The sequence below is a fragment of the Cydia amplana genome, chromosome Z (assembly GCF_948474715.1).
Source record: "Cydia amplana chromosome Z, ilCydAmpl1.1, whole genome shotgun sequence".
NCBI lineage: Eukaryota > Metazoa > Arthropoda > Insecta > Lepidoptera > Tortricidae > Cydia > Cydia amplana.
Window position 1 is genome coordinate 9,057,382 of NC_086096.1, and position 26,557 is coordinate 9,083,938.

A 26,557-nucleotide genomic window follows, 5' to 3' on the forward strand; every position below is an offset into this window, starting at 1 on the left:
TAAAATTTTCTTTCGGTAAATTGAAAGAATATGTAACAAGAATAACTTTTAAATACATAACTGGGCTGTAATAGAGGTTACTTGCTTAGTTTCACTCGTGTTGCCTATTGCATGTATCTCTAATAGTTGTCTATTTTCATAAAATAAAACACCATCTTGCAATAAACGGATATATAGCGGGCATAATACTTTATGTCATAAGTGTGCACCTTTCTATGTTATCTGTGTTTTAGATTTACACATATGAAAAAAAAAACAGATTTATTTATTGATTAAAAACATATCTTTGCATTTGCGCATTTTAAAACACCAGCACGGCTAGTACTTTCATGAAATGATATGTTGCGAATCCGGGCAAAATGGCTAGCACTAGTATACAGGGTGATTCATGAGACGTGAGCAGGACTAAGCCTACTCAATCAGTAAAATAATCGTTCACCACAATATTTAAGTAAAACAATCACGCTTTTTTCTGTTGTTATACTTTTTGGTAAGGACAAATTTAATTATCTACAATCATGGATACCCTACACCATTAAATTAACTAAGATAAAATCTTTTTAATCGTTATGACAGCACTTTCAGTATGAAGAAAATAAAATGTCACTTGATTGAGATACGATTTTTCAAAAGTAACCAGACTCCAATGACATTCAATTTGGCACTTGTTATGGATAAAACAAAGAGGGTTTTAATTTATTTACGACATTTATGGTCATAAATGTCGTAAATAAATTAAAACTTTTATTTAAACAGTATAAAATAAAGTTAATCTCACAAATACTGGTACGAAACAGTTGTTTGTAACTTACTTTATGCGTAGGCTTGATCCTGCTCTCGTCTCCTGAATCATCCTGTATTGTACCTATACTAGATAGGGTATTTCTTAGAGTCACAACACAAGCATTATTGAGTTTAATGTGGGAATAAGTTGTCGATTTGTGTAATGTTATCCAATATTTATTTATTATTTATTTATTTAGGTATATTGCACTGATGATTGGTATTTATTTAAACTAAATTTACGAGCAGTCATTACTTCATTAGGTTGGTATAAATAGTTTACGTTATCGATAACGTTAGGTATTAAGCAGATTAAGTCTAGTATCTCACCTCCCCAGCGTCTCGACAAAAAAGTGAGCGTTAACACGTTCACTGTCTTGTGTCACACATATGGGTCACGGCAAGCCTCTATTAAAAGGCCGTAAGGTAAGGTTGACAGTTAACAGTTGGGACAATGAACGTGTTAAAAACTAGGAATACAAAATTTGTACTGAGAAGTTGTTTTTTTAACAGGGAAAACCCGCGGGAGATCCGCAACAGGGCCGAAAAGCAGCGTCGTGACAAACTCAACCAGAGCATTTACGAGCTCGCCTCGATGGTGCCGCCCGTAGTGGCCTCAAGCCGGAAGATCGACAAGACCGGGGTGCTGCGCCTCACTGCGCACTTCTTGAGATCTCATCAGTACGGTACGGACTAACTCACTTTTTCATAAAACTTGTGTCTAAGGGGCTCCATACATGGTACGATTCATCTTTACAATCCGTCGTTACAGAACGATCGAAACAACGTATATCGTTAACGTTTTACTTACTGGAAAACGATATCAGAAATCGCAACAAAAACCCGTGCAATCATCAATATCGTAACGATACGAACGATGAATCGGCATCGTAAAGCTCTTTGCGATTAACGCGATTATCAAGTGATCGTACGCGCTGCATCCCTCAATTGCGTATCAATCGTAACGATCATACTGTGCTCTGTTTATTGACTGGCAATTTCGAAGCGACCGATCGTCACGATTATCGTTAAATTAATCGTACAATTTATGGAGCCCTTACCGATCCGCAACAGGGTTAAGAAAATATCGACGTGATGCGTCTAACTGCGCTCTTCTTGATGTCGCTTCGATACGGTACGGACTGTCCTTGTTTTATAAAGCTCTCGAAATATACGCAAAAGATCTGAACGTTGCACAGCGCTGAGCTGTGCAACAGCTAACTGCGCACTTTCTGAGGTCGCGTCAGTACGGTAAGGACAACCCAGAAAAAGTATAGGTACTTTGTTTAGTACTGCGTTAGTGTATGTATACGACACGCCTCCGAGCTTTTTGCTGTTCATCTCACTGTACCTATACATCTGAACGTTTTAATCATTTTAAATATGTACATGTGATAAAATAAAAAAAATAATGTGAACAAATATGATTAAGGTATTGGTTTGTTTACATTAGGTATTTGCAATTTCTATTGAACTTCACTTTACTTTATTTTAAATGTCCTTTACGAAAAATGAAAATGGTAATATGAAAGCAAGTTTTCTGTGCTTTCTATAATTTTCAATTTTCATACAGACTGTCAAAATAATACTATGTTTACCTACACACAAGTTTATTAAAATAGTATAAGTAAACAACGTTTCCAAGCAAACCTGCAGATAAGCACTTAAAAAAACATAAAAGAAGCTCTGAAACTCCTAGTATTGACCCGGTAAAGACCGTTTTATTTTGCACATCGCTCCCGATGCTTTGTACTCCTGACGTGTGCTATGATGCTCGAACAACCTTACTGAATGGCTAAAAAATGTACTCTGAATATCATGGCAACTCTTCTAAAAATTCCTGTTTGATGCCGCTTAACTTTATAATATGCTTAATATTAAAGATTAATGGCAATACTTTTATTATAGTTCGTTTTTTTTTGCATTAGAAAGAAGGTAAGCGATCTTGACATGTCTTTTAATTTAAAAACGCTTTTTAAAAATCAGTAACTTATACTTATGAAAGCAGAAGAATATAAATGATCGTATTAGATTCATAATTGTTACATATTTGCCGTGACTTATTTTTAAAACATGTTTTTCAATTAAAAGACACATTAAGATTGTTTACCTTTTTTCTAATGCTAAAAAAAACGAACTATATACATACATTGATTGCGCGGAGTTTGAAGATAGAGTTTAAGTCAAAGAAACAAACGATAACTCTATCAGTATTTTGAACGAGTTATTTAAAAACCATATAAAATATAATATATTCACTATTTTGTTGATCCTAATAACAACATCACACATCACACCACAACAAACGAAATGTCATGCTCTACAAATAGGAACTTGGAGTATGTAAAACAAATGTAAACATAATGATTTTCAGATTTGTGTAACCTGATTACGATTTTAGGAGTCTAAATACCTATGTTAGAATGTATATTTATTTTTGTCTCGCAAAGGAGGCTACATTTTTAAGGTAAAATTTCTAATTTCAAGGCTTCAGAATTTGGTAAACAGGTAGTTTTATCGCTATTTGCTCATGACCTGCCCGTATTGTTTTAAACAGTAAATAGTGTTTTAATATATTTTTACGGCGGTATTATCCTACATAGGATTCGTGTTTTCAGGAACATGCGAGGGATTTCTCGATCGAGCGACTTGTTTTTCTGTGGTATCGAATCAACGTTTGCTGTTTGCTGCGCTCGAATATCGTTTACTAAACTATTAGATTACTACTTGTAAGTTGCATAACAAACATAATTATGACTCGAGTTTGGTAATACAAATTAATTAAATTAGTGTATTGTAAGTTAGTGTGAGAGAACTAATAGAACTTAATAAATACATAAAGTTTAAACTCTTATCTTGTAACGTTTAAGTTCAAGGAGAAGTACTTAACATTTTTTTTAAATTATAAAAGTTATTTAAATTTAACGTTAAATAAAAAAATAATTAGTCGAGTATTATTGAATTACTCCCGTTCTTTATTCTACATACATTTAGCATTACTTTGTTTAAATTTTCGTACTGAGTTATTTAATTTTATGTCTTGCTACACTCTGAATACAACTTACTTCTAATAATTAAATTTTATGTTTTTGTGGGTTTATTTAGACACACTTAATTACTTCCTTCCATACCGTTACTTAGACGCAATCTACGTCTGATACGTTTTTGGAAGTACCTATATACGCAGTAGTGGCTAGAGTGATCTAGTTCCACTATATTCATTTGCAAATCTTCTAGTTTCACCACATTCCATTGTATAATTGTATATGCCGCGGAATATTACACCCATACCAATTACCCGAGTATCCGACCGAGTAGAGAAGCTGTGGCGAGTCCTTGGGCCGCTAGTGGCCGAGGGACATCCTCCGCGGCCGAGTGCTCCACGTCACCGCCGCCTCGCCGCAGGTGCGATGCGATCCATCGTTTAATTGTATACTTATGGCAGGACGCAATTTATATTTATTGCATCAATTACTTTTCTCACCTATTATTAATTAGTGATATATACATTGATAATTAACTAATAAACCAAATATTTAATGTTTTAATAGGTTTCAGCTTCCTGTCTCTTTTTAAATAATAAAATAATGTAAAAAGGAGTTCGATATTTACTTTATGAGTGATCGCACTCTATTAGATAATATAAAGTCATTGTTTTATTTTGTCGCTAGTTTATGTGGGTACATAATTAACCACCTAGTTTACATAATTAACAGTAAGTAGAGGTACTTAAGAAATGTAATACCTACATATAAATTGATATTATTAGGCATACTTTATAGGAAAAGTTCATAAATTTTGAGGGTGTGTTTTCCATAAATATAAGGCCAATGTGAATCGAATCCAAGTATTAGCAGCTCGCAACACGTGACTCCCGGCATCGAGTTCGTACGAATTGTAAGAATCGGTCTGCAATCTATGACCGCAGCGCCGTATCGCATTAGTGTCTCATCGACATAAAATATTAAAGTCCTATCGTGTACCGTAACGTGATTATGAATATCAAGCACGTGGGCAGACATGCTTTTCGCATTTAGGGTGTCAACACATGCATCGAGCGACACGCCGGTATCCTAATATATATTGTATTGCCTTCGCCAATTATATTCAAACGAAAGATGCGTCATTCTCATAGGCGAAACGGCAGCCGCGCTTTTGTATCTCATGTGGCGCCGACCTAACCTTATCCAATGCTACTTTGTAATGTCATATTGTAGATAGGTTATGTATGTAGGTACGTATTGTTTACCACTGTTCTCACAGTTAGGTTGTGCATGCATATTAGTAATAGGTGTATTGAAATTATGTGCAAATTGCAAATTAATGATTCCAAAGCTGTTATTTACTTTATCCGCAAATAGGAAGGACATCCTTACGCATGAAATATCAAAAATACCTAACTTGAATTACTTAAGTTACAGCATTTCTCATTTTGTTATACACGTGAGCGAATTTACTCGTATGCCTTATATGGGTGCGATAGAGTCGTCTTTCTGTTATTAAGACTTGTGGATAAAACCGAGAAATAATACTTCTACAAGTTAATTAGTATTAATTAGGGTAATGTGCAAATGTATAAAGTCGATATTTCGGAACAAGTTAGGTTTAGTATACTGGTGGTACTGCTTTTAATAGATAATATCTGGGAGACCGAGCTTTGCTCGGAAAACATACAAAAACTCTAAAATTAGCGTTTTCTCAGAGATAAGACCTAGCTAGATCGATTTTTCGCCCCCGAAAACCCCTATATACCAAATTTCATCGAAATCGTTAGAGCCGTTTCCGAGATCCCCGAAATATATATATATATATATAAATAAACAAGAATTGCTCGTTTAAAGGTATTAAATAAATAGATAGATAGATATGTTACTCGGTGTAACCACAGACTTGTAATTGTCGCTCGCGCTTGACAGACAGCTGAAGTGTGCGAAAGGGAAGCCCTCGCGTATATGAACATCGCATGAGTGCGAAAGAGTCAGACTACAAATGAGAAAACGTGACCATTTTGGAGTTTGACAACGGCCGCGGACGGCCAAGAGCGTATCACCGTAATTTTCAATTTGAAAAATATACACAATTTCGGAAGAAAACTATTTGATTAAGTAATACAATGAAGATAGTGTCTTGTAGTGTACCGGATTTCAGTGTCACGGGGCCAAATAAACCTAGCAAATACTCATTTCAGAGGAATTATGATTTTCCGAGCGAAATTTTCTTGACGATATTTTGTCAAATTAACAGCATAAAAAGTGTAAGAAGCCGGTTTATACAGTTAATTATAAGTTTTTCTTCCTTTGTGTGCTAATATTTTATCATATTACTCAATAATTTAAGATATTTTGTGTAAAAACATAAACGGTTACTTTACGCTAGGGCTTGACAAAATGTTCAGATGACAGTATCGATAACTTGTCGGTATATTAATAGCTATGTAATAATTTCTTCACATCATTAAGATATTAACCTTTATAACCGACTTCAAATAATAACGATTGTTATACCTTTTTGAAGGTGCACATGTTTAGCAGTAAATTTAAACTTCATTTTCCAACACAGTAAGAGTTAGACTAAGATAAGTCTGTAACGATTTTGATAGCACACGGAGTTCAAGTGTTATTTATACGTCATAATGTCGTAAATTTTAACGTTTGAAAAAAAAACCGGCCAAGTGCGAGTCGGACTCGCGTTTCAAGGGTTCCGTACATTAAGACCGACTCACGCTTGACCACATTTCTGATAGATTTTCCTGTCATCTATAGGTAAAGAACTATTTTGTGTATTTTTTTCAAAATTTTAGACCTAGTAGTTTCGAAGATAATGGGGGGGGGGGGAATGGTCATTATTTGCCTATTTTCTTGAATAACTGCGAAACTATTAATCCTAAAATTATAAAAAATATATATTTGAGATTCTTACAATGAGCTCTTTCATCTGATATGTAACACGATATAGTTTGAAAAAACTTTATTTTTTAATTTTCTCATTTACATCCCAAAAATGGCCTCCATATTTAAAATTCATTTGTTTACGTTACACGTTCATCTTTGGGTCATAAACTTACATATGTGTGCAAATTTCAACTTAATTGGTCCAGTAGTTTCGGAGAAAATAGGCTGTGATAGACGGATGGACAGACAGTTAGACAGACGCACGAGTGATCCTATTAGGGTTCCGTTTTTTCCTTTTGAGGTACGGAACCCTAAAAACGGTAATTTACAAACAAACAAACAAATTTACAAACTTATAACTAGGTAAATATAAAAATTAAGGGTAGGTATATAATTATATGCTATTAGGCCATAGGTACCCGGCTAAATGTAGTACCTAGTACGCTGCTGGCGTTTCCTCTTTGCACCGCTAGCGAAATACGCTGGATAATACGTTTAAAATAACACATTTGAAAAAGTTGTCGATAAAGCAACCAAACACCGACAGATTATTAATATGTTGTAACATGACATCACTATTTTTGATCTCACATAGACAATTTACGCACACACTTGCATTTCATTTTTGGTCGCACTTTTGAGGATTGACAGTTGTTCTTGTCTATTCTAATTCTATGGGTGTAACACACTTAGAGGACATTCAACTGATTTAACGTGTCACACGAAAATGTGAAGTGTCCGCCAATCTAAGAGTAAAATTATAAAAATGAACAAGGGATAGCCACGTCCTCTTTGTCATTCTGTTTATCAAAATAAGCCCTCGGTCTGTCATGTAGGTACCTAATTCAGAATAATGTAGGAGTTGACAGTAATTTTTCGTGTGTTGTTGTGCAGTTCAAATTAGGTTATTAACATATTTGCGAAACCCTATATATTGACTCATGATACGGGTATTAATCTCATGTAGAGCCAAGCTTTTAACGGCCCTTTTAAGCCTTTAACTTTTACACGGCCCACACCACCGTACCCTCAGATTTAACAAAGAGGCACTGACCTGAAATATGATGTTTATGTTTAGTTCAATTGATGACGGCAAAATTGAGGTTTCTACAAAGCAGACGAAAGCACTGAAACAAATACATATCCATAAGTTAAGGAAGATATCATACAATACTAACATTAGACTGTAATGGCGTTATTCATAAACGGCTGCTAACTTAATCAGTTGATGATCGTCGTTTGTCCCTATCTGTCGTTATGTCATAGAGAGGGACAAACGACGATCATCAGCTGATTAACTTAGCAGACGTTTATGAATAAGGGGGTATAAATATACACGCTAGGTACCATATTTAAGCGCCCACTGCACACAATTTGAGATTTCTAGATAGGTAACGCGTACGCGTACGTGATCTTGTATTAATGTGAACCTGATCGATTTCCACCAATCGCCTACCTGATTTTTCTGTTTATGCATCAAACATTAAAAGTAGGCAATAAAAAAATACAATAGCTGGCGCGAATGAATGGAACGACTGAGTAATTATAGCCGTAGGCGTTGTATTTACTAGGTACTTCTTTTCATCCACTTTGCACTTTACTGAAACGTTTAATGAGGTAGGTATATAGATCAGTGGTTTTCTGGTGGGCTTTTATGATTAAGGACTCATTTAGACGGCGCGCGAACTCGTATACGATTTTAGTTACATTGCGGACCAGTGAGGTTACATCAATTCAGGCGACCGAACAAATGACGCAATGTAATGAAACTCGCATGCGAGTTCTCGCACCGTCTAAATGAGCCCTAAAGGGCTCGTTTAGATGGCGCGCGAACACGTATACGATTTTAGTTACATTGCGGAACATTGACGTGACATCAATTCAGCCGACCGAACAAATGACGCAATGTAATGAAACTCGCATGCGAGTTCTCGTACCGTCTAAATGAGCCCTAAGTCTAGTTTAAACATGACACAAATCAGTTGACTATAGCCAAACCTGAAGTGTTGAAGACACACCGTAGTCAGTCACACAATAACTTTTCAGAAACCCTCTGACTCAAGCAGTATAGCGGCGTACGTCTTTTATAGCCCAATGGTTGACTTAAGTCCGCCATTTGTGCCATTTTATGTGCAGTAAATGGTAGTTATAAAAAACCTATGTAAATATAAACAGAACTTAAATCTGTATTAGGTAACTAATGTGTAACTTTAATATTATTATTATGTCAAAACTGTCAAAATGATACTAGAGTATGACCAAAGAAAGTCTGCAGCGCTAGATTAAAAGTAGTTTTTAAAAATCAGTATACGACAACACCACAGAAAATGGATTAAATAGTCTTGATACTTGTGAAATTTCTACCATATTTACCGTCTATGAAAAAATTTAGCTGTATGCACAGCTTAATTTTTATGGTAAAATAAATTTCATTCAAACAATAAAGTGTCATTCAATAGAACTTGCTATGTAAACAAAAGTTACTAGTAAATTGACATTCACTGTCAATTTTAGTATGGCGGTTTGTTTACATAGTTAGCAAGTTCTATAGAATGACACTTTAGATGTAACTATTAATATGTAGACATATACTAATATTGATAAATAATATTGGGAGAATGTGACATTTGGCTTCATCAAAATTAATAAGCTTTTGTAATATCCGCGACGGCGGTAAATAGGTACAGAGGGCCTACCGCGAACACCGAAGTTCTCAATATGCGAGCATCTTTCTCTTTTACTCCCATTAAGGCGTAATTAGATTGACAGAGAAATTGCCCGCAATTTGCGAACTAAAGTTTTCGGAAAAACGAAATAAACCATTAAAACAATACCTAAACATATATTAAAAATAAATTTTAGCTTTAACTAGTAGGTACCCATGCCGTGAGCATAAGCATGGAGGTTGTGGGTTCGAGCTCAAAACCCGGCTAGTACCAACGAGTTTCTCGAAATGTTAGAGGAAGTTCATAAGTATGCCTATACCTATTAGGTGTGTTCAATTTGCTGTGAAACCTTAGTCTAAACCAATATTATATTATCTAAGTAGGTACATATGGTGAAGTATTAAGATGTTTCATTCCACTTACCCGTCATCAACTCCAAATTTTGTAAACATTGTCGTTTTTCAGCTTGAATCGCCTCGTGCTGACTTTTTACAAGTGAAAAATTATTCGTCATGCGGCAAAGTAACTCCCGCACGCCGGTTTTGTAAGGTTTCACCATGTTTATTCCGTTCATCACAAAACACAACGAATATTTAAACGATTTTGACAAACACATACCATAGTGCATGACGTTTACTGACTGCTAAAAAACATTGCCATATGTAGTTTTTTAATTCGATGTCAAATTATTGCGCTGCAGACTTGCTTTGGTTTGACTCTATACAGGGCACAGATAATATTAGTATATGTTATTCCCATGGTTGACATTTTACAAGTCGACAATCATTCGATAATCACGCAATAATGGGTGAATAATTGATGAATGACGTTTGTAATTTTACAGTACATATGGGGCTACTTTTCCGCACTAGTGCGTAAAATAGCACTTTTTGTGCGTATGTCGAAACTTTAAAGTGCCATATGTACTGTAAAACGTTGTTCGATACACGTGCGAATACTCGCTTAACCAGCTTTATATAATTTTTAAAATATTTGACTTTCTAAAAAAACGTCCCCAGGTGAAAGTTTCAAACTATTACTCGAAACCTGGCACTCAAATTAAAAAAATTCGATCATTTCACTGCAGCACCACCTACGTTGAGCTGTAGTATGGTCGTAGTCTTACTGGCGGCCTAGCCAAGGTGACAATCGCTATCGCTTCGCCATCGAATCGCTGTCTCTCTATCACTCTTACATATTAGTGCGACAGTGACAGTTGCTTTTCGATCGCTACGGAGCGTATGCAATTGACACGTTGGCTAAGCGGCCTGAAATGTATTTGTTAATTCACAGTATTCGGTGAGACGATTGGTCGCGCGCCCACCGAGATCAACAACGCATCTGCCCAAGCGCTGTTGCAGTTTTTCAACGGGTTTTTACTGACTACCACGTACAAGGGAATCGTAGTGGTGGTGTCCCAAAATGTGCAGCAATATCTTGGCTATACTGAGGTATGTATCAAAATATATAACTTCAATACCTGGTCGTCTAACATCGTGTTTTTATTTATTTATTCGAAAACTCATTCATTTTTTATTAACCATATTACATAACCTACTTCCGCAACTTTCAACTAATCCTCCAATGTCACTTACGGTTGTTATGATGAGAACTTATTTTGTATCACTGCTTACCCACAAACAAATGTTATTAGTGGAGTCAATATAAAGTTAAAGTTACATTAATTGCACAGTCAAATGTTTCTACACGGGTGAATTATATATCATATTGAATACCCGGCTGCGAATTAACAACTTGATATCTGTTCCCGTTTTTGAGAAATAACATTTTTTTTATTTTATATTTTATACTACCTAAACAGTAATTTCACACTAGAGATTTTTTGAAGAATGGGCTATGAAGCTTACACGACTACACGGTCAAAATTTCTCCCGACAATAATATTAATTATAGATTTAATGAAAAAAACAATAACTTTGTAAGTTTTTCATGACCGAGAATATCCCACACTGAGAGAAAAGTTTACTATTGTGGTTAATAGTATTTGTTTCGATCATGTTTAATTTATCTGCCTGAGGAACTGCTATATTCGCAGAATAGCAGCATGATATTGGAAACAAACAGCAAATAATGTTCTACACAATTAATGGACACTTCTAGTTTTTTGACAGTAAGTGTACAAGTTATTGAAGAATAACATACTTATTTTTCTCGCAATTATTAAATCAATTTCCAGCATAAAAAGTCAATGAAGTATGCTGTATTTCCAGGCTTCCACAGAGGCCAAGTCAAACTTTGTTTAAGATGTCAAAAAAATATCATTTTGTTATCATTCGCCCAACCGTCTCGCTCGCACCAATACATATTTCATCTAGTACGAGTGAAATGCACGCGCGAATGATATAAAATGACATCTTTTATAACAAAGTTCGAATTAGCATCAAGGTATATTAGGAAAATATACCTTATGACATATGGCATTGCGTTAAGGTTTAATAATTCAATGCATAAAGTGTCTGTGTTTATGTGAAAAATGATAGGTGTCAATTTTTATATCTATTCACAAAACGTTTAGAATACAGGATGCACAGTCAGATATAAATAGACCCTTGAAGTCTTACAACTATCTATGATACTGGATCTCAAGCTTATTTGGTTAGTAAGTACCGTCCACCAAGTTATACTTCGAATAGCCACCCGGACAAATTCCAAAGCTAATTTCGAATTTTAAAATTTGACAATTCACGAGAAGAGTAACGTAACGTCAAAGGATATGTTTGTCCCTTTCCAACGATCCTGTCATCCGATGCTTGAGTAGAGTGAAACTAAAAGAAGCAAATGTCAGCAATTCGTAACGCTTAGTTTTTGTTAGCGTTAGCGCATCGCGACATGAGAACTAGTATGAGCCTGGCCCTCGATTACGTATAATTGCAAGGAAACTTGGGATCAAGTTATCTTAGTCAATTTAGAGCAGTTGGAATTCAACTCATTGTGAAATTTTTGAACGTTTTCAAATAATTTGTTGGATTAAGTAGTAAAAGTGTTACAGTGTGTTATATATTTGTGATCTACTTACAAGGCCCTTTCATTTGGTACCCCACATGGTATGTTTAAAAGAAAAATGGTAAAAACTTTGCGTCATAGCAACTACCCTCACCACTTTCGCGCTTGTCATCTCATATATTTGTGTTCAGGATATTATACTGAATGCACTGATACCAAATATACTCATATCCGAGACGACATGAGCGTAAATTTTTCTAGAAGACTTTTCGAGAAAAGGCCAGGCTACAATATCTTTACAGGTTGATTGATACTGAGTGTATTAACACCATGTTCACCCATATCCAAGACGATATGAACGAAAAGTAACCTAAAGCCACCCTACCAACATTTTCGTAACAATGAGAGATTATTTCTTGGAAATAATGTTGTAATATAAACTCCTTGTAGAGCACCTACCTGCGAAGAGATCGTGCTGTCAAAGTTGTTAATGATTTAATATAATATTGTTAATTAACTAAAGTTTTATTAATGCATCATTTCATTTTATACACCGCGGGATTTAATAACCCGAAAGATTTAAATCACGTATTTTTGACGACAGTACGAGTAAATAATGTTATATCAACATGGGTCCAATTATATATTTTAATTAAACTACTATTTCAGTACAAATTAAATCATATTAATTTACCGCTTCTTTGTGAACAAACCTTTATTCAGAGAGTGAGCGAGTTTAATTAATCTCAAGTAGAGAAACAGAGAGCGAGCATGACATTTCATGAATCACTCCGATATCATACGATGCACGGCGAATGCAGTGACATGTGTTCCATGACAAGAAGTGTCAAGTTATGTCTAGGATCATGTTTACGTTAAAATTATTTCAATTGATTGGCACCTCAAAATACCACAAATTGTATCAAAACTTTATTAATTACTACAACAGTAGGTATAGTGCAGTTATTATTGTTGAAACTTTGCGATAAAATCTTTTCCTTTGAGGTAACCAAAGCCATTAACCATGATTATATCCGAAAGAAATCACGCTTTTTTATTAATTTAATGAATTAGGTTTTCGAAGTGTGTACCACCGTTTTCAGCACAAAGATTTAATTTTAAACGGATTTCATTATTTAGGTTTACAAAAGTGTTCTTTATTTCTTCGGAAGCCGTTCGAATTTTTATTAATAATTCTTCTCCAGAGTTCACTGGTGTTGAGTATTCCTTCCTTATCTTTCAGAGTTCCCCATAGAAAAAAACCAATGGCGTTAAGTCGGGTGACCGGGCGGGCCAGATTAGGACGTTGCTTCCACGGCCAATCCACCTCTCAGGGTATTGTTCGTCTAGCCAATTTACGAACTTCTAGGCTGAAGTGGGTCCGTCGTGCCGGAAGCACATAGTTCTTCGGGTTTCCAAATCCGTACACAAAGTGAATATCCGCTAAATGAATTTTATTTATTACAGTCAATCAAATTTAAAGATGTTATCTTGCGCATATCTTGTGTGACATATGAAATATGTCATTTTATTGACATCAATTTCGTCATTTTCGTCAAACTATCAGCCAGTTATCATAAAGGTAAATAGTTTGTACTCTCGTGATTGAGAACAGAACAAAATTTCGGTAGTGAAACCTTTTTGTAGGATATCAAACTTAATTAAGTGAAACTGGCTAATAACCATGTAGTTAGTGCGTCTGCGTGTAAAATTAGTTGGTGGCTACGTCACGCATAAGGGTGTGTTAGAATTGAGATTTTTTTACTTGTGATTTGTTTTAAATAATTAATATCTCTTAAATTAAGGGTTTTTGGACTATGTGTTATATAACTTTATATACTCTAATTAGGCTCTAAAATCGTTGGTTTAAATCTTTCGGGTTATTAAATCCCGCGGTGTATATAACCCTATTACCCTTTGAATGACCTTTTTCACGTTTTCTACAGCAATGCAGTCGACTGCAGCAATTTTGAAGCGCGACATTGCTACCGACTGCATTACTGTGGTAAATGTCAAAATCGAAGTTCCTATCTGGATTTTGGCGTCCATTAAAAATAAATAATCAAAGGAGGTCATCGATCAAATGGGCCGGAGGACAAGCCATCGTTAACTGGTAGAGAATGCCTTATGGCATTAAGTCCGCCTCTTGTACTATAAGGTTTTTCTTTTGTGCAATAAAGATTAACCACTTTATTCATAAACTTTACGGGCCTGATTTAGTTCAATTATGTTTATCCCTTACTTACAAATACATAAGTTAAAGTGACAGATAAGGACAAACGATTATTACTATTATTAGCTAATTGAGGTTTGTAGCGCGTTTATGAATAACGGGGGTTAAAGAAATAAAATAAATACAGATGATGACAGTAATTATATACGCATTTTATTACGGAAAAAGATTTAATATTGGGTGTAAATGAAACGGGAATTGGAAATATAAAATAAAATGATATTATATTATTCATTTCCGTAAGTCAAACCATCATCTTTATTAGCATTGACATAACGCTCAACTTCGCACAAACCGTATGGTTTTTCACTAAGGAGTGATATATTCTCTTTACGCTAAACTTTATGGTGGGTAGACAAGTCTGTATACTTCTTTGGAACTAACTGCCATAGTCTGTCATAGCCATGTCATAACCTCATAGCTGACATATGTGACGTATAGGAGATACCGCAATGCATGCATGCATTGCGCGTTTTATAGGAGCTTGGCCTGAGGTGTGTTAAGTAAGCGCGCAACGCATACCGATGAAACTGGGTAAGATAGTCATGGGAGAATTAACGGTCGACCGGATCGCGAACTCTCGGCTGTTGAAGCGGAACAATCGTCTGCCGCGAACATTGAAGTGAGACGGAGATATGGAAGTCGATAAAACGTTCTCTACAGTGAATCAGTACCCGCCATTTAGGGTAATTTAAATAGCTTGGATGATTTAATAATGGTTTTATTCCATACAATATTACATATACGTGGGAGATTTTTTGTTGTTACACTAACATGAGAAAGAGATTTGAGAAAGTGAAAAACAAACCCACTGTCCATTTTCTCGAAGCAACGAAAACATTTTCAAAACAAAAATGGTTAATAGTAATTAAATGGATTAATTTACGTGAGAGATTTTTTTGTAGGATATAGTAAATATACAGAGCTTAATTAACATGTAATTGTTATGTACACATAGTTGTTATTTTTATATAAAAAAATATTTTTAATAAAGAAAATTATTGGGAGCTGGTTTTGGTGTCAAGCTGGGAGAAAATATAAATACATAATGAGTATATGTTTGAGAACTGCATATTAAAAAATCTCGAGTGTCGGATTCATGTTTTGATATATTTTTTCTATTTTAATAATAGTTTGGATTTATTAAAACCATGTGACATATTTTGTGGAGATTTTTTTTTTAATATAGTATTTGCAACATAGGTTATCACATCTCAAAAAATCTCTAGTGTGAGAATTCATGTAGAGCTCTCATACATTATGAACTGTGCTGACCCGCCTATATACGTTTGTCTATTTTTGTAACTGTTTCATAAGTAATTTTATACGTATCTTTATGATTCATATTTCAAAACATAACCAGTATGAAAACTACGAGAATGATTTGGAGTGAATTTTAGTACAGTAGGCTTAGCACAGGAGCGCTGCGACAGTATCACGTGCGCGAGATAGGCTACCGAGTGTACCGGTCTTATTCTAACTGTCAGAGATGTGAAAAATACTTTATAAAAAGTATTTAAATACAAAATACAAATACTTCCTTGATATACTATTTCAAATGCAAAATACAAAATAGTTTTTGAATTTGTATTTAAAATACAAAATACGAAATAGGTATTTTCAAAATACTTTTTAAAAATACAAATACTTTGCGATAAAAGGTACTCTGAATAGTGAATACCTAGTCTGAATTAAAAAGTATTACTCAGAATATCCGAATTGAAAAGACTCTTTATTCTTTGAAAACAGTGTGTCAATCAGTCCTCTATCTAAAGTGCAAATTTCTAGTTGTTTGCTCATATTAACCGGAAGGATGATGGTTTATAACAGACAAATTTTAAAAGCATTCATTTGTATTTGTAATGTTTTACAGCTAGTATTATGCCTCTCGTTAGTGTGATAAAAGTATTTTTTATTTTGAAAATAGAAAATAGGTCCCAAAAACTATTTCAAATAAAATACAAAATAGTTTTTTTCAAAAGGTATTTAAATACAAAATACAAAATAGGTATTTTGCATTTTGTATTTGCATTTTAAATACAAGTATTTCAAATAAGTCACATCTCTGCTAACTGTATTATTTACAGAGGGACGGGTATTCTATTACGCGGGCAAAATAATGCCGCGGCGCGCCGTTTAATACAAGGCGTGTGGCAGCCTTAAGGCTGTTTCAGTACAAGTAACATATGTTTACTCGCCGTATCTTACGGGTCACGCTAAAAAAATCCCAGGCTCATTGTGTGATTTTTTGCCGACAGTTGGAACTCCTCGGCCAGAACTTATTTACAATTACTCACAAGGACGACCACAAGACACTCCTTTACCAATTAAAGCCCAGGAGCCAAATCTTGGGGCCCAACGGGGAACTTCTGATCCCTGATCGGCCGGACGGGAAGTCACTGGTGGCTAAAGCACTTGCTGGCGAGAAAAGGCGATTCGTAGTAAGGTAGGTACGCAAAACGCCTCCAGTTACTTGGTATTTGATACCCGGCCGATGGAAGAAAGCCAAAGCCATCGCGAACGGCTCTAAATAGGAATGATAAGTTATTCTCGACTTTTAAAATGAGATTCGACGTTTATATGTACCTATATAATAATATAATATATGCCAGAATTATAATAATAAATATACCGGTTATATTGCTTACAATCAATTTATAAAGTAGATAGGTACCTTTTTTAACGGCATACCTGACGATTATAACCAAATGCTTTAGCAAATTGTTTTGCAATGACACGTGGACCATTTCGTGGCTCTACAGCGTAGTTTGTTTGTAAAACATGAAAATTGTTGTTCGGTAATAAATCAACTTTTACTATAAAAGTTTTCAGACATACAAAACGCATTTCTCATATACCGGTTACACTGTGAAGCAGATTGACCGGCCGTAAACTGAACTTTTGTAAGTAGTGTTCGATACAACGTTGTACTTAGACAACACAAATGAACAATGACTGATAATCTTTGTTAATTGTCTTACACGCGAACGTGATACTCGTTTGCTGTAATATATCAACATTTCAATTTTTTCAAGAAGAGTCGATACTTGATAGGTACTGTGACCTTATACCTAATATTTAAGCAGTAACTTTCGTATAATATAAAAACTTACTTACCTAAGTAAAATATAAGATAGGTAACTTAATTGTAATGTGAAAATTAGCGAAGTCAAAAATGCAGTCGCGTAAAGTAACGAAAGGAACTCCTCGATGGAAAAACATTAACACATCGTCTTTAACCTCATTAGAAAGGAGAATGAAGACATGCAAATTATAAGGAGTACAGTCAGCAAAAAACAAAAAGTGTGTACAAAAATATTGACAGTAACTTGTACTCGTATATATGTATAGGTGTGGTTTTTTGAACTGAGTATGACACGCGTAAGAACAATGTTAATTTATTAAAATTTCACACGACACAGGTTTAAAAAGCACACGCAGCGTTCAGAGCCAATTCAGTACGTCGCCTGCTTGGTGGAGGGTTCCTTGCGCAAGTCGGACGGCGCCTGCCGCGGGAACAACCGCTGCTGCCAGATGGTGCGCCGCGCGCGCGCCAGGGGCGACAACCCGTGCTCCAGCGGGAATGACGTCGTGAGTGCCCCTTCTTGAAGTCAGTGCCTTGTTCGTGTGCGAGTCTGATGTGGCAACCGCTGCTGCCAGATGGTGCGCCGCGCGCGCACCAGGGGCGACAACCCGTGCTCCAGCGGGAATGACGTCGTGAGTATCCCTTCTTGAAGTTAGTGCCTTGTTCGTGTTCAAGTCTGATGCGGCAACCGCTGCTGCCAGATGGTGCGCCGCGCGCGCGCCAGGGGCGACAACCCGTGCTCCAGCGGGAATGACGTCGTGAGTGCCCCTTCTTGAAGTTAGTGCCTTATTCGTGTTCAAGTCTGATGCGGCAACCGCTGCTGCCAGATGGTGCGCCGCGCGCGCACCAGGGGCGACAACCCGTGCTCCAGCGGGAATGACGTCGTGAGTACCCCTTCTTGAAGTTAGTGCCTTGTTCGTGTTCAAGTCTGATGCGGCAACCGCTGCTGCCAGATGGTGCGCCACGCGCGCGCCAGGGGCGACAACCCGTGCTCCAGCGGGAATGACGTCGTGAGTGCCCCTTCTTGAAGTTAGTGCCTTATTCGTGTTCAAGTCTGATGCGGCAACCGCTGCTGCCAGATGGTGCGCCGCACGCGCGCCAGGGGCGACAACCCGTGCTCTAGCGGGAATGACGTCGTGAGTGCCCCTTCTTGAAGTTAGTGCCTTGTTCGTGTTCAAGTCTGATGCGGCAACCGCTGCTGCCAGATGGTGCGCCGCGCGCGCGCCAGGGGCGACAACCTGTGCTTCAGCGGGAATGACGTCGTGAGTGCCCCTTCTTGAAGTCAGTGCCTTGTTCGTGTTCGAGTCTGATGTGGCAACCGCTGCTGCCAGATGGTGCGCCGCGCGCGCACCAGGGGCGACAACCCGTGCTCCAGCGGGAATGACGTCGTGAGTGCCCCTTCTTGAAGTTAGTGCCTTGTTCGTATTCAAGTCTGATGCGGCAACCGCTGCTGCCAGATGGTGCGCCGCGCGCGCGCCAGGGGCGACAACCCGTGCTCCAGCGGGAATGACTTCGTGAGTGCCCCTTCTTGAAGATAGTGCCTTGTTCGTGTTCAAGTCTGATGCGGCAACCGCTGCTGCCAGATGGTGCGCCGCGCGCGCGCCAGGGGCGATAACCCGTGCTCCAGCGGGAATGACGTCGTGAGTGCCCCTTATTGAAGTTAGTGCCTTGTTCGTGTTCGAGTCTGATGTGGCAACCGCTGCTGCCAGATAGTGCCGACAGCGGATACCGCTTGTTGAAGCTGGTACCAAATTCAAGATAGGCGTTGTAAAAATACAGCAGATGGTGCCTGCATAGGCCCAACAACAGTCAGTGCAATTTAAGCAAGTAGCAGGAATAGTAATTTATTAATAACTAAAGACAATAAAATATGTATTTTGAGTGCGATATATAATCACATATTATACCTACTTGCAAATGCATGCGTCTTTTATAATTTATAGTTCTAAGTGATGTCAAACGCGGGACAAGTTAATTACATAAAACGTAAACTACCTACATCAAATGCACTCAGACCACTCAAGCTCGCAGGCGTGCTAGTCAAAGCGTTTTCACCCCGGTAAAGTTTACATCGAACTACCGAGCATTTCATCAGAATACTTAGGTACGGGAAAGTCGTGAGACAAGTTTTTCTGGCATCTTTGTTGAGTTATTTAAGCACTTAGGACATCGTAAGCGATTTGAACTTAATAATTTAGAGATTAGGTACGTCGTAAATGAGTTAAAAAGATTTAACTCCACGCTTTTCAATTTTTTTGTACCAGTGAACCTGCAACTACACAACACACTACTGTCCAAAAATATCATAAATATCATGATCGAATGATTCGAAAATATATGTGCCAAAATAGAGTTAAATTTTATTTCAAACATTTATTCCTATGAGCTATTATGACATTCTGCGGCCTTAAAAATAAAGTCACATTTTGCTTGGTGAAATTACTTTAAAGATTGACTGACCGTTGAGTCAATCTTAGTTCATAGTTCCCCCACGTCACGCATTTTAAAGCCCATCAATGCTATATCTACTCAGACAAACAAGCTAAGTTACACATCATCTATTTATAAGAGAATAATGTGAAGAAATATTTGTTTACCCACGCTTTCTCTACTACTAAACCCGTATAAAATTTAAAATGCAATTTGAGATTTTACGATGTGGTTTTTAAAACGAAAGAGTTCCTTGTACAGCGAAAACAACTGCCATTAGGTTCCTAATTTCTTTATGATTATTGAACCGTTGTTTTTTTGGAGAAGGGAGAAGGGAGGGGTGAAGGGGGGGCGGGGGGGCATGTACATAGTGTACACTTCGGGTTAATAGCCTCTGTACTAACCAAATACATTCTTAATTTGTTCCCAAACATTTATATCACAGTCTGGCAAAAAAGAATAGAAATTAAAAAGTGGCAATACTGTAGTTATCGTCCCTTTCAAATCAATCTAAGAAAAACGGGACGACACTACAGTGTTGCCACTTTTTAATTTCTACTCTTTTTTGCCAAGCTATACAAATCGAAAATCAACCTCCAGGTATTCATCGGTATCGTGCGTCCCACAGTGGAGACGTTCAAGAAGGAGCAGCAACTGGAGCAGTTCCGCATGGAGTACCGCACTCGTCACTCCATCGACGGGCAGATCATACAATGCGAGCAACGCATCGGCCTGGTCACCGGCTACATGACCGACGAGGTGCAGGGCGTCAATGCTATGAACTTCATGCACCGCGATGACGTGCGCTGGGTCATCATAGCTCTGCGGGAAAGTAAGTGAAAAACGTTTATGTTATGTTTATTTATTGCATAAGGGTTCATTTAGACGATGTGAGAACTCGCATGCGAGTTTCATTACATTGCGGGTTTTGATCGGTTGGTTGAATTGGAAGTAACCGACAGTCCGCAACGTAACTAAAATTGCATGCGAGTTCGGGCGCCGTCGGGCTCATTTAGACGGCGCGCAAACTCGTATACGATTTTAGTTACATTGCGGACCATGGAGCCGACCATCAATTCAGCCGACCGATCAAACGACGCAATGTAATCAAACTCGCATGCGACGATGAGCCCTAATCAGCCCTAAACTCACCGTCCAATGATCTTCATATTACGCGTGACTCTTAAAAGACTCAAACCTTACCTCATTTACAAGTTACCTCTAGAGGATAGTCTTATTTTAATAAATATGTACTATATACCTACACTAAACTTGGATTGATTTGACCTCAACAGATGCTACATTGACCTGGTGTTCTATAGGTTAAGTTACTTATCGATTATTGTGATGGGTTGAAATTAATTATTATAAGTACGGTACCTACTAAGTATATCAAACTCTAGCTAATCTTTGTACACTGTGTAAACAGGGGCTATTAAATATACCTACCCCGTGTATTAAAAAACGTTTGTAATTGCACTCGGTCAGATGTACTGATACTTTTTTCTATTTAATAAAATATTTTATGTCGTATGTTAAAATTTTAGTATTTTGTAAATTTGTTTACATAATATACAAACTAAATGAAGTAATCAGTTGAACCACCTGTTATTATAATTTATAATAGACTTCAACTACAACGCCATCCATTTTGTACCATCAAAAGTGATATTAGTTACGCTCAATCCGTTCTTCTGAATCCACCTAGGGGTCATCCATTAATTACATCACACGTTTAAGGGGAGGGAGGGGGTCAAGAAAATGTGACATATTGTGACATGGGGGAGGGGAGAGACACAAACTTTGTGACGTCACTTTAACTTCATCAGTAACCGAAAATTTATTTAAATTATTTTATTCGCTGTACATTTGAAATAACAAGTTTTTAAAACGATAATCGTTTTTATTCGTTTAATTTTCTTTCCTAAGCAGTTTTGGGTTATAAAATTACTAATATTTATATCGTCAAAAATATTTTGATAAAATATTAATAATACTTAGGTACTTACTTAACTCGATTTGGCGAAAAAAATGTGACGTCACACTAGGGGGAGGGGTTTGCCAAATGTGACCAAGTGTGACAAGGAGGGGGGGGGGGGGAGTCAAAAAACCTAGAAATTCGTATGACGTAATTAATGGATGAACCCCTATAGGTATATGTACCTACAGTTTTTAACCGACTTCAAAAACAGGAGCATGTTATCAATCTGGGGGCACGGCAGTGCCCCCGCCAAGTCGAGCGCGAAGCAAACACTGCCGTACCATCCTTTACTGGAACCATTTCGCCGCATTTTCAGGCCCCTATTTGAGAACCTCTGGATAAGACCAGAACGCAGAAATTTTCGTCATCCAGTAAGCTATAATCACATACTTAAAATCCAAAATTTCAAGTCTGTAGGTCATTTAGTTCCGAAGTTAAGCGAAAGCAAAGTTTCGCATTTATGACACTCATTCATTCACTCACTCATGATCATCAGAATAGAATTAGTACTTCCCATAAACACAGAGAGCTGAAATTTGGTACAGAGTTAGGGTTTAATGGCCACATAAAAGGTAAACCTAAAAATATTGCAATATCAGTCACGTCTTAAAGATCTGAGAACTGCATAAGTAAGTTTGTAATCCCATATTAATATATGATATTACAAAGTTACTGTTGCAGTTCCTACAAATAGTAGGTAAAGTAAAGGTACACTACGATGTACGATGTGAGTATGAATGAAGATATGTTTAGTTATGATATGTGTATACATAGTATGGGTATCAGTACCCGAAAAGAAGGACTGCCTACAAAAAGAGATGAGATCCCATCAAAAACATTACATGTAAAAAGGTGCAAGTCTCGCAACGCTTTTACTACAAAAAAGTTTTGAGATGTAATGTGAAACCAAGTCGGTTATTTTAATCAGTGCCAGGGGGTGTTAAAACCGTATCAATAAGATATCTTTAATTTGTAATACATATAATGACTTGGCAATCGCACATAATGCTTTACTCGTACCGTACTCGTAAATATGTGTAATGTTCAAAGTGTTATGTTCAATTAGAATTATTTTTAATAGGTGACGATGATCCTTTTGTCATTATGCAGCCGTGCGATGGCCAAGTTATTATACGTATTACGAATTAAAGATATCTTATTGATACGGTTTTAATACCCCCTGGCACTGATTAAAATAACCGACTTGGTTTCACATTACATCTCAAATTTTTTTTGTAGTAAAAGCGTTGCGAGACTTGCACCTTTTTACATGTAATGTTTTTGATGGGATTAGACCTTTTTTATAGGCTTTTTAGGGGAACGAATTTTTGACAAAACCTTACATGTTTATTGTTTCTACAAACACTAGATGGTATCTACCGATACATAGGTATGAAAAAAGTTGTTATATACAACAGTTATCATCAACACATCTAACAAGTATCTATTCATAGATACCACTTGTTTACTGTCTGTGCATCTGGCATGTTATCACTTCAATTACTTTTGATAAACATTTTCCACATTTCCATTGCTTTGCATAACGACAAATTATAAGTACGTAGGGTCTTAGGTAACCTACAATTCACTTTATAATTTCTATGTCTAACCCCTGACATGTCATAAATACTGGAAGATTAGTACATATAAATATAATAAATATACATAGACCCTGGGTAAATATGAATTCTCACTTAAAAAATATACTCTGTCTGGTTTTCTTGATTCTTTAATTTGTTTGTTTCATGTTTTTTTTGTGTATCCTTTGTCTAATTCCTTTATTGTTATTATATAAAAATCCTAAGTATTCTATACTTACAACGACTGCATTATACACTTTGCCAGTAACATATATTATATATGTACAAACAGTACAATAAACCAGAAATCTATTATTACGCATCTACACGTTAATAATATTTTCCAATAGTGTCTTAAAAAATCCTTTTGTAGTATCACGCGTGGCCGCCTACGCGGATATCATGTTATACACTGGTATAGTCGAGAACCTGAGTATAATCGTTACGATGTGGGTTTGTTAAAACACATTTTTTCCTTTTTCCATGCTATTCGTAAGCCTCACAACCGATTTTTTTTAGTGAACGTGTCGGTTCTGTAAAATAAACAAAATGTAGAATAATTATTAAAATTTTAAACGAACCCAAAAATTAGGAGTTTGCCGGATTTGCGGAATTGTTGATGTTTATATACAAATTTGCCGACAATTTTTTTTGGCGTTTTCAAGATTTTGATCTGATGATATGATCTTGGTGAAAATCAAAGGGAACTTTAAATATAAATCGCATCTCTTTGGTTATTTTAGGTAAAGCCTGCATTTGCGTTTAAAAATAATCACTTTAGTGCATAAATTTAGTATATTTTCTATAGATATGCAATACGTGTGCACTCGTGAGCGCGTGCGCACATGTAAAAAAAAATGATCAAAACAAATTAAATTTCATATTCGTTCTTCTATGTTTTGTTTAAATTTAACTTAACTGTTAACACGATTCTTATATTTTATTTTCAAAATATTTCTATTTCAGTGTACGACCAGCACCGCCTCTACGGCGAGTCGTGTTACCGTCTCATGATGAAGAACGGCCAGTTCATATACATGAGGACCAGGGGCGCTCTCGAGGTAAAAATAAATATAATAGGTACACTAGTTAAGCGCGGGTGTAAAGGCAGGAAATTAGAAAGGAACAAAAGATATGGCGCGCCGCGCGAAACTTGCGACAGAAGATGAAAGTATACTTTTGTTTAAAGCTTTACTATTCAAATCCTTCGGCTATGACAATAGCTATTTTATACTAAAATTACATTACTATGGCAGGGTAGCGAACGACACACAGTTGAAGATGAATGAAACTTAGACATGTTCTCGTGATTTTTATCTATCGAGACAATTTTAACCTTTTAAGGTTTTAGCTAGAGTCTGCCCTTGCAAACATAGTCTAGTTAATTTCCTTGTTATTTTTTAATTGCATTTGCCCTTAAAGGAGCCCACTGATTAACAGTCCGCCGGACGGTATCGGCCTGTCAGTTAGAACAAAAAATTGTCAGTTCCGAACAACTGATAGACCGATACCGTACCGCGGACTGTTAATCAGTGGGCCCCTTAAAACATTCAATAAAATTACAAATTAGCATTAGCCCCCTCTTAATAAGTATAAACGAAGAAGACTTAAGTAACTGGGTAATTTGTAACCTAACATTTTTCATAAATAATATAATTTTATTTATTGCAAGGTTTAAATAGTTTTTTTTATAATAGGCTACATGACTAATTTTCATTTATGGTATCAATCGATCGGGTTTGTTTTTAGGATTAAATGTCTATATGGGACCCATTGCATTAAAGTAACACAAAAGTCAGAAATTGTAGTCAAAGGCCGACAGTCGCACTTCACTCGCGAAACGCCCTAAACAAAACGACAAGGGAACGTGACGTCAAGGTTTCTGGGAGCCCATCTTGTAGTATGGACAAAACAAGAAAATTGCGTTTTTGTCCGTGAAATATTGCGTTTATGTATATAGTTGCTAAACAATATTTTTTTGGATGAAATGTAAGGAATCGAACGGTACCCTTACTTTTATCGTTTTTGGAAGTTAAAAAAAACTAAAAATTTTGAAATTTTCAGGTTCTGTATTTTTGTAATTTTTCAATACGAGGGGTATTCAAAATATTCTCGGTATGAGAATGAAAACAAACAAGTACGAAAAGTTTGATATTTTTATTTTTCAATATACTCCCCCCCTATGTTCATACACTTAAAAGATCGATCAATTATTTTTTTTAATCCCTCGTAAAAATATTTTTTATCTTTCGTGTAAAAATGCTCCTCCACTGCCGCCTTCAATGCTTCATCGTCAGAAAATTTATTTCCACGCAGATCCTTTTTAAGATTGGGGAGCAAAAAGAAGTCGCTGGGGGCTAAGTCCGGACTATACGGTGGGTGAGTAACAGTTTTAAACCCACGTTCAACAATAGCTGCCTTGGCAATATGAGCAGTATGGACGGGGGCGTTGTCATGCAGAAGCAGAATACCTTTGGTTAACTTTCCTCGCCTCTTTTCTTTAATTACATTCTTTAATTGACGTAGAATGTTAGCGTAGTACTGTCCTGTGATATTTACACCTTTTTCTTTATAATCGATTAGTAATACTCCTTCACAATCCCAAAATATCGTGGCCATGACCTTGCCAGCTGAAGGGATGACCTTCAACTTCTTGGGATGAGCTGAACCCTTAATGTGCCACTGCATGGACTCTTGTTTACTCTCTGGGTCATAATGATGAACCCAGGTTTCATCTCCAGTAACTATTCTTTGCAGCACCTCATCAGGATTTTCACCGCACAGGTCAATAAAATCGGAACAACAAGCTACACGCATGTCTTTTTGAAGCCGAGTCAGCATTCGCGGAACCCATCTTGCACTTACTTTTGACATATTAAGATGGTCATGAATAATATCATGTACGGTACCAATAGAGAGATTGGTTACTTGTGCTATAGATTTT

The 26,557-nt window shown here is 36.6% G+C and overlaps 1 protein-coding gene across 3 annotated transcripts in view; it reads left to right on the forward strand.

Moving 5' to 3' along the window:
• The window catches only part of LOC134661453 (basic helix-loop-helix ARNT-like protein 1), a 66,019-nt gene that overhangs the window by 33,935 nt on the left and 5,527 nt on the right, over positions 1–26,557 (forward strand). For all 3 annotated transcript variants that reach the window (XR_010097958.1, XR_010097957.1, XM_063517550.1), the window contains exons 2-7: positions 1,297–1,469; positions 10,634–10,791; positions 16,796–16,983; positions 17,960–18,128; positions 20,653–20,884; positions 24,580–24,674. Coding sequence is in view for 1 of the 3 variants with exons in the window: in XM_063517550.1 (XP_063373620.1) it covers positions 1,297–1,469; positions 10,634–10,791; positions 16,796–16,983; positions 17,960–18,128; positions 20,653–20,884; positions 24,580–24,674 (1,015 nt within the window). In the remaining 2 variants the exon portion in view is untranslated. The remainder of the gene's footprint in view (positions 1–1,296; positions 1,470–10,633; positions 10,792–16,795; positions 16,984–17,959; positions 18,129–20,652; positions 20,885–24,579; positions 24,675–26,557) is intronic.